At 36.8% G+C, this 9,565-nt stretch overlaps 2 protein-coding genes across 2 annotated transcripts; one reads left to right on the forward strand and one right to left on the reverse strand.

The window, feature by feature from the left end:
* Positions 1-3,547: 3,547 nt before the first annotated feature.
* LOC145615181 (microtubule-associated protein RP/EB family member 1C-like) lies at positions 3,548-5,722 on the forward strand. The gene is made up of 6 exons (XM_081670252.1): positions 3,548-3,735; positions 3,861-4,016; positions 4,129-4,235; positions 4,758-4,980; positions 5,062-5,175; positions 5,287-5,722. Exons 1-6 carry the CDS (start codon positions 3,628-3,630, stop codon positions 5,545-5,547), a joined length of 969 nt encoding a protein of 322 aa, XP_081526378.1. The 5' UTR covers positions 3,548-3,627; the 3' UTR covers positions 5,548-5,722.
* Positions 5,723-8,677: 2,955 nt separating this feature from the next.
* On the reverse strand, positions 8,678-9,247 carry LOC145613867 (70 kDa peptidyl-prolyl isomerase-like). Its single transcript, XM_081668907.1, has one exon. It carries the CDS (start codon positions 9,245-9,247, stop codon positions 8,678-8,680), a length of 570 nt encoding a protein of 189 aa, XP_081525033.1.
* Between the last annotated feature and the right edge of the window lie 318 nt (positions 9,248-9,565).

The following is a 9,565-nucleotide window of genomic DNA, read 5'->3' on the forward strand; positions in this document are numbered from 1 at the left end:
TTCTTGAATGGAAGCAAATACGGTAGTTAGTGAGCTTACTAACTTACCTGACAGTTAGGGTGTCGAATAAATCCCCTGTATAAAGAAGCGACGAGACAATGTCGCGCCTATGTAGTCACGTGCCTCCAGTCCTGAGACACGTGTACTCATCTTGTGGACAAAACTGCTAAGAGAGTCGCTGGCTTTCTTCCCTCTCACTGGATTTGGATATATGCCTCCAGTCCTGAGACATGTAATTCTATCTTGTGGACATCCGGTTCGAATACCGGACCCCGCTCGAATACCGAAAGCCCTTTTCATCTTTTTACTTTGTTAACGTCAGGCTAAAGTTTCGATGACATATCGAGGGGCTTTAGACCAACGATGACATGATTGAGAGGAAATCATCCCCTTTAATTCTTTTTTTAAAACCGATCTCTTCTCATGACTTGACATCACTTCGAACACCTTTACTTGTAAAAGCGTTCTACAATTTCAAAGGATCAATCTAGATTCTTTAGCGCGTTAAGACTAAGGAAAAAAACTTTTCCTAGCCTTAATAACTACTTGTTTCAAAACACTTAGCGAACCAAGGATTGTTTCGACATCCTTAAACATTTCTGAAAGATTCTCTATCTTTAGAGAACTTCGCAGAATAAGTCTTGGATTTATTTCCTTGACTAATTTGATCATCGTCTATTCTAGACTTGATCAAGTGGGGGCTAACTGTAGACATCTACTCTTGGCCTCCTGTCTCGACAGGAAGTGCAATGATGATAAATAAAGCCATCTTCGTGTTGGATAAAAGTGAAAAATACTTATAGATAACTGGTTAAGCCACAAAACACAAAAGACTAGCCAAACAATGAACAAGGCCAATACAAGGTCCAATCAACTAAACCCAATCATAGTTAGGCTCAAGCTCGTGCTTAAAACCCAATAATGACAGATTTAGGAGCGCCTAGGTTAAAATTAAAGCTACCACGGGAAAAGTCGCGCGCATCTCATAGAGTCGCACTGGGCATTCGCGCGCGACACTCTGCGCATTTTGCAGAGATGCGCTCACGAAAGGTTCAGAATTTCGAAAATTTGGAAAATCGAATCTTACCATAGACCTGTGCGCAAGACAAATAGTTGTGCGCGACATCCGCGCACGACCTATTCACTTGTGCGCGACAGCCGTGCGCAACTCATCCAGTTGCGCGCGACACCTGCTGCGACAGAATGCTCGTAACCCTAAACCTAATCATTCCCTATAAATAAGACCTTAATCCGAGGCTTAAACACACAGAAAATAACCTAAAACTCTGGTAGAATACTTGTGAACTTGTGCAACCTAGCCCCTCTTGTCCTAAACACTCACCCTTTCATTATTTTGTTACTACGGGGGAGATTCCCCAATAAGAAGGAGTCCATAAGTGTTCTAAACGGAGATCTAGCAAAGAGAAGTGGTAAATTCCCGAGCACTTAGTTAAATCACATTTATTTTCTTGTTTAAAAGAACCTTAATTAATCAATTAGTGTTGTTTGATCACCTTTAAAATAATTAATTAATCAATTCAACATAGTATCTTGCGTTAAATAAAGATTAGAATTGAATTAAATAATTGTTGGTTGATCACCTAAGCCAAGGCGAATATTGTTTATTTTCTTGTCTTTTTCACGAATTGAATTAAATGAAGAATAACAACATCACGATGTAATTCCTACGTGAATTAGTGTGTGTAAATAAAATCAACTAACATTGTTTTAGGTATCGCGTTGCATATATTGTTTGGTGATGAAATTGTGCAAAAGGAAGAGCTAGTAGAGGCCGCATTAGGGCTAGGATTGCAATTCCCCTCTAAAGAGAACGTTATCTTGGTACCCTCGCTCCCGAACTCATTTATGGTTTAAAGACCAATTTGGGCATGGGTAAACTTATGATTCATGCTAAATATCCCTTGAACTATACTTGAGAGAAAGGCATGGATGAGGTTTATGGGTTTTCCTAAAACTCATTGGCGACTTCTACTTGTTTTTTACAAAAAAGCGTGTATGGTAGAATTAATTTTAATTCAAGGTCCCCCAAACAGTCAGGAATTCAAATCTCAATACACCCTAACAAGTATAAATTCCTAGGCTTTAAAGGGCCATGGGCATCTAAGGAGAAGGATCCCCTACGATGGGAACACCCTCCTTACACTATCCAACCAAATAATAATTGGATCAAAATTATATCGCCATAAAAACAGTTCAGCTTGGTTTTGTGAAGTGGATACAAAAAGTGGAAAATAGATTATGGTTTAGGGAAATGAGCTAGAAATTGGATTGGTTTATGAAATATATTGGACATAACATGGATTTAAGCACTCCAAAGATTAGATACTCAACCCGACCAATAACTAAGAACAAATCTTGTAACCTCTAAGTCCCTAGTGGAGTCGCCACTGTAAGGAGGGTGCGCCCATCGTAGGGGATCCTTCTCCTTTATGCCCATGGCCCTTTAAAAGTCTAAGAGTTTACACTTGTTAGGGTGTATTAGGAGTTGAATTCGTTACTGTTTGGGGGATCTTGAATTAGAGTTGATCCTATAATTATGCTTTTTGTAAGAAACTATTAAGGAGTCGCGACTAATGAGTTTTAGGAAAACTCATAAAACTTGTTCATACCTTTCTCCCAAGTAGGGTTCAAGGGATATTTAGCATGAATCATAAGTTTACTTATGTCCAAATTGGTCTACGTATACCAGAGATGAGTTCGGGAACATAGGTACTAAAATAACGTTCCTTTTAAGGACGAATCGCTATTCGAGTTCTAGTGCGACTTTTACTAGCTCTTCCTTTTTCACAATTTCATCACCAAACAATTTACGCAACGTGATACCTGAAACTAAGTTATTTATTTTAATTTACAAGCACTAATCACGTAAGAATTACATTGCAACGAATGCCGTTAATCCTTTTTACCTTTTACAAAAATAATAATAAATTTAATTACAAGAAATTTGATCTATAAATTACAACATATATTAATGAAAGTTAAATGTAATAATTCAGGGCATAGTCAGTACCTAAAAACTACTTCCTCCGTTTTCTTTTACTTGCAACACACCTTTTAGGCACGCAGGTTTAGGAGATAATTAGTGAGGGTAAACGAGCAATTTTATCAATATAATTTTAACACGGAGATTAGAATATGGTTAAGTATCATTTGTAAAAATTATAATGAATAATTTATCCGTTTACATTACATAAATCCGACCTCAAAACACGTGCCACAAGGTTGTGTTGCAAGTAAAAAAAAACGGAGGAAATATTATTTATTAAAAGAGGTGGACGAATGCTTGAAGCATTTTATGATGGAGGCCAGGCGGCCCAGGCCCAACAATAATTGAACATTCAAGAATCGAACTTTAGCACTAATAAAGGTCATAACGGCTAGAAATCACAGAACCAAATATTTGAATTTTCAAACTTTTTTTTTTTTTTTTTTTCACAAGGAATTTATTTTATTAAAAAAATAACAAAAAGAACGATAAAAAGGGATCGGCGCCCAGCGATTAAAAAAAAATAACAACGGCATTTTTCTCAGACGCACTTCTTCAACGGATACTAACAAAACCCAATTTCCTCTCTGAAGCCGAGTGAAAACATCAGTGTTTAAAAAATGGCGAGCAACATAGGAAACATGGATTCAGCGTATTTCGTAGGCAGATCTGAAATTCTTTCATGGATTAATTCTACATTGCATCTCAATCTCTCCAAAGTCGAAGAGGTACGGTTCTCCTCTCTCCTTTTTTTTTCCTTCAATTTTTTTTTTTTTGATAACTTTTTCGATTAATGGCGGATTGTAAAATAATACAAAAAAAATGTAATATTAACAAAGCCGATAAATTACAGGCGGCTTCAGGGGCAGTGCAGTGTCAATTAATGGACGCTGCGCATCCGGGGATTGTACCGATGCATAAGGTCAATTTCGAGGCGAAAAATGAGTACGACATGATTCAAAACTACAAGGTTCTTCAAGATGTCTTCAATAAGCTCAAGATTAATAAGGTACAACTCTTTTATTGATTTTGTTTTCTTTAGTCTCCAAATTTTTGTTTTGATTTTAAAATTTCTGGTTTATAATTTTTTTGTTGTTTCTTTTGGTGACGTGGGAATTCAGCATATAGAAGTTAACAAACTCATTAAAGGGAGGCCGTTGGATAATCTTGAGTTTATGCAGTGGATGAAGAAATATTTTGATTCTGTTAACGGTGGACTTTTCCATAGGTAATTCATTTATCTTAAGTTTTGTTTATGTTGGAGAAACATGCTATTGATGTTCATAATACTCTTCTAAATGTGTAAGGTCAATCTTAGGTTCAAATGTCATATTTGTGGTAGGTGGGAAAAGTTTTGTGTTCAATTTACTGATATTGGTTGAAAATTGAGTTAAATAATTCAGTCCAAAAATTAAAATTTCATGGAATTAGGAATTATTAGGAGTACTTTTTAGAAACAAAAGATCTGTAATAATTAAAATTAAAAATTATACAGAATGATATGAGACATTTTTGTAGGTTGTGATCACGTTAAAGTCATTTTATAGAATTAATCACCAAAAAGAAGATACAATGATTAATTTTAGTATGATCGCAATTCAAAAAATTTCAAATGTGGCCTATTTTTAAAGGATGCATGCTATATAGATTTGGACATTTTCTGTTTCTTTTCTACATTCTAGAAGACTGAAAAAAATTCTAGTGAATGATAGTTGAATGCAAAAATGTTGATTCTCTTTGTGAATGATAGTTACAATCCTGTGGAAAGGAGAGAAGGCAGGAAAGGTGGGAAAGAAGTGGTCAGGAAATCAGCAAACCTTCAAGTTTCTGCGAAACCGAACACTTCTAGCAACAAATCTCATTCATCTCACAGCAACAGGAGAGCAGATATGTGCTCTACTAACAATAATAACCAGTCTGTTAGAGCTGCCAAACCCAGCTCTACTACTGCTGTATCTGTATATGAAGAACAGGTAATTAAGCCATTATGGTATTGAGATTGTGCACTTTGACTTAATATAGTTCAAGAATCTAATTTGAGACTGATGAACCAGATCACAGAGCTGAAGTTATCAGTTGATAGTCTTGAGAAAGAGCGTGATTTTTATTTCTCAAAGTTGAGAGACATTGAAATTTTATGTCAAACACCAGAAATCGAGAACTCACCTGTATGTATGCCTTATAAACCCAATTGTACATGTTTTTTTTTTTTTTTTTTTTTTTTTTTTTGGTTATAAGGACTGCAATCTGAGATTTTCTATTATGTTTTCGTTTCTTAGATTGTGGCAGCAATGCAGAACATATTATATGCTACGGATGATGAAACATCTGTGGTGGCTGAAGCACAAGCGATAGTATCACAGCATATAAAGCATTTAAGTCCGATAGTTGAGGTCTCAGAAGAGAGTACAATGGTTGAAAATCAGAAGCGGAAAAGCATTGATATCGATACTCCTACAAACGGCAAACAGCCTCAGAGGCAAAGGCTTTCTGATGTTTCTAACATTCAGTGCAGCGGATCGCCTCTTATTAGCTTTTAGAGAATCTGATCATATTTCATAACTTTTGGAACTACATCTTTTGAACTTGACACTGTGTTGGTACCTGGACTGTTGAAAGCTCGAGCAGTCTATATACCTTGTGGTTTTGGTTGTATGTGTGTGATTGTGCAATTACTCATCAAGTTATCAATCAAATGATATTAGCCATTATGTTAAGAGCAGTACATATTTTCTAGTCACAGCCCGGTATCAAGGCTCCTTTTATTTATTGTTCAACAATTCAAGTAATTTAAGTTTAGATGAACAGAAGTCGAAAACCCAAATATTAATACAAAAACAGTATTAACTTATTTATGGAAAAATTGATTCTAATAAACCTACTTTTAAGTAGCGGTTCATGGATGATAATCCTACCTATTGATTACGAGTATAATTTAATAATCCCACTTTTAGAGTAGTATCACCTCGACCGCCACTTTCATGTTATTAGTTTATAAGTAGTAAGCACATGAGACAGTACAAAAAAAACACAAAAAGAACCTTCTTTGACAGGGCAAAAAAAGAACACGTAGAACCAACACAATATTCAAATATTCAAATAGTTTTGACTTATGTCTGATGTAATTATTCAAATAGATCCATTATACTTTCTCCGTTTTTCTTTAATTTCATCATAGCCATCTTCTGTGATTTATCCATTAGAAAAAACATAGTCACGTGGCATCTAGTTAGATTCGTCCTGAAATCTACTTCATGTTAATTTTCTTATAATTTTACAAAAGTATAATTAAAGATATTAATATCCAAATTAATGCATTGGTAACGTGAAATCCTTCATGGTGCAATAAAAAAAACAACGGATGAATTATTACAATTTTAGAAATACAAGTATTAAAGCAAAAATTAAAATTAATCACAGATGTGAAACTTTCTTAAACACGTAGTTTTTGGGATGCTTTCCCATAATAATACTCTAACTTTTATCAATTCCATAGATACAACTATAATTTACAATTTCCCAATCTATTGTCCACGTCACCATAAATGCATAAAACGAACCCAAGTAACAAAAAAATAAAAAACAAAGTTAAATTTTTGTGAGTTAGCGGTTTTCAATTTGGGGAAAACCGTCACTTGAGTTGTTGTTGAAAAATAAAATTGAGTACAACTATTCAGAGGGATGAATCAGATGCAAAATTAATTATACTCCTCCAATTCAAACAACAAAAAATAAAAAACAAAATAAAATTTTTGTTAGGGAAAAATCAGAGTAATCTGATTTTAAAGAGAAAAGGGGAAGAACAATGAGGGATATATACAATATGTTAAATTTCGATACAATATGAAATGGGTCTGGGCAACCCGAACAAGGAGGAGGAGAGTTGGGCCACAAACAAGGCTTTGGAGCTTCCATACTAAAATCAATTGTCAATAGTAGAAGGTACTCCTTTTACTTTATAAAGTGAAACCATCTCTCCTCTTTCTCCAATGTGGGACACTCATAAGTGGGCTACAATGGGTTTCAACACTCCCCCTTATTTATGAGTGTCCTTAGAACTAGAGCACACCAGAAGGTACAATATAAATCCTCTTTGGGAATGAACATCCAATAGAGGCCCCTTAACCAGTGGCTTGACAAATACCCAGTTATAAACGACCCAACAAACCTGGGCTCTGATACCATGTTAAATTTCGAAACAATATGAAATGGGCCTGGGCAACCCGAACAAGGAGGAGGAGAGTTTGGGCCACAAACAAGGCTTTGGAGCTTCCATACTAAAACCAATTGGCAATAGTAGAAGGTACTCCTCTACTTTATAAAGTGAAACCATCTCTCCTCTTTCTCCAATGCGGGACACTCATAAGTGGGATACAATAGGTTTCAACACAATATAAACTCTTGGACATTGGTGGTGAAGGCGCCAAAGGTCGCGGTAGACGACGGTGGTGAAGGTGGAAGATCGGCAGTGGCGAAGGCGGAAGATGCGGTGGTGCTGAGTTTTAAAATTGACTGAAAAAATTGAGATAGGAAATTTTAGGAAAATCCCACGAAGTTTCAATTATCCATGCCCCCAAAAATGCCAAAATCCCATGCCCAAATGGATTTAATTTGAAGATGGTGAAATGGAGAATGAAATTTGTAGATTGAATATGAGAGTAGTTTGAGTGGGAAGCCATTGGTTTTAACGACATGGAGAGAAAGTCATTTTTTTTTTTGTTTTTTTTCTTAGACAGTGGCTATAAAGCTTCAAAGCCAAACAAAAACCTACCCATTCCCACTGGTATACTTCCAGTTCATGGGTATGGATACAACACTAGAAGACTTATAGGACTGACCCGAAAGTTCATGACCCTGACTAACAAACGTGAAATTAGAACTACAAGTATAATAGCTAGAGTTCAAAGCGAACTTCTTCTGGTAGTGAGGAGGATCAGAAATGGGGGAATTGACAATCTTTCTCTTCTTTCCAATCTGGGACCTGCAACTAGAAAACATGTTAGTAGAAGTGTTAAAGGCAGCACTACTCGGCATCATCCTTCTTCTCTTCCCTAGGTTCCATTGTCGAAAAGCCTTCCTTGTAATTGAACCTCGACTTTGCCTCCGTGAATTAACCTTGGATTTGCAGATGAAGTTGAAACTGATGGAGGATGCTGAAGATAAACTAGATGAGACATTAGTGATTTCTGTAGAACAGTGGACCTCTTCTTTGCGCTCAACATCACTTGGATTATTGTTTGGGGAGGTTGTTGTAGAACACCTCTCATTTGTCACATCTGTAACCTCATGCTCCTCTTCTTGGCTTCTCGTGCCTTTTTCAAAGACCGAATTTGAACTGGCTGGTTCATCAATTAAAGGCCTCACCACCTTTACCACTATGTAAGAGCCTGTCACAACTAGAAATACCAGATTCCTCTGGTTTACTAACTTCCATAACCAAGTCAGTAGCATTTGTAGTACATTGCTCTTGCTTACTACTCAGATAACCTTGCCCAATTTCCCTGACACCATCGACTACATCATTACCCCTAAGATCCTCCGCGCGCCTTTTTATGGGAGGTAATCCCACTCCCAATCCAACTGGAGAACTAGTGCCAGCACTCAACAAACCATGAGCAGAAGAATAGCTCTCCTGAGAATAAGCTTTGGCTCTCTTTCCCCTGGGGTTCATCAATCCACATTGCTCTCTTGCATTACCTTTCCATTTGGCTTGATTCTTACTGACTCTTTCATGGAGTCAATCTCCCTTAAAATATCGGGGTTTTTGGGATCGCCCCTTGTTGCACAACTTAGATCTTTCATGGCCTCCTCTAATCTATTTATCCCCTTCCAACTAAGAGCTCTTCTATATAGCGCTTTCACATTATTTGGATCGAATTCTAAAACAAGAGAACATATATCCTTTGCAGGAGAAAATAAATTAATGTTAATGAAACAATGAGCAAGGTTGAGATTCAAGGAAGTAGCAAGTTCACAGTAAATAGTTTCATCCTTCTTACTACTAAGCTCAGCAAAACATAACATTTTGGTGGCTCTAACATAATAATTCAAAGCCTTATCAAACAATCTCTTCTTAAACAACTGGTTACCCTCCTCCTTTAACTTCACACACATTGGAAAGATGTCTTCAGGCCCCTCAAAATGCATAAATATATTCATCACATCATTTATCTCCTCTTCATCCCTACCCTCTTCTAAATGGAACATGACACGTGCAGTTTGAACACTAGCAGGATCCATTACACCCTAGACAAGAAACAAGCTAATCCCCAAAGAGCAAGAACCCCAAAAGGAACTAAACACTAAAAGAAAGAACAAGGAAAAGAAAACAGAAAACTGCTAAATTATCTCCGATAATACCGCTTGAGATAGGGGGGAAAGCTCCGGGAGGTCTCAAAGTACGCTCTTCGGCGACCGCAGGCCAGAGATGGCCGCCGGCGAGCTTAGTTAAATGGTCAGTTTACTTGAGGAGAAGTTGTTGGTAGGTGGTAGGTGGGAGCTGCATTCAAGAGAGAGAGAGAAAGTCGGAGAAAAAGTCATAATGCAAGGTTTTTTCTT

This window comes from Chenopodium album, chromosome 25, assembly GCF_948465745.1.
Source record: "Chenopodium album chromosome 25, dcCheAlbu1.1, whole genome shotgun sequence".
In the NCBI taxonomy this organism is placed as follows: domain Eukaryota; kingdom Viridiplantae; phylum Streptophyta; class Magnoliopsida; order Caryophyllales; family Amaranthaceae; genus Chenopodium; species Chenopodium album.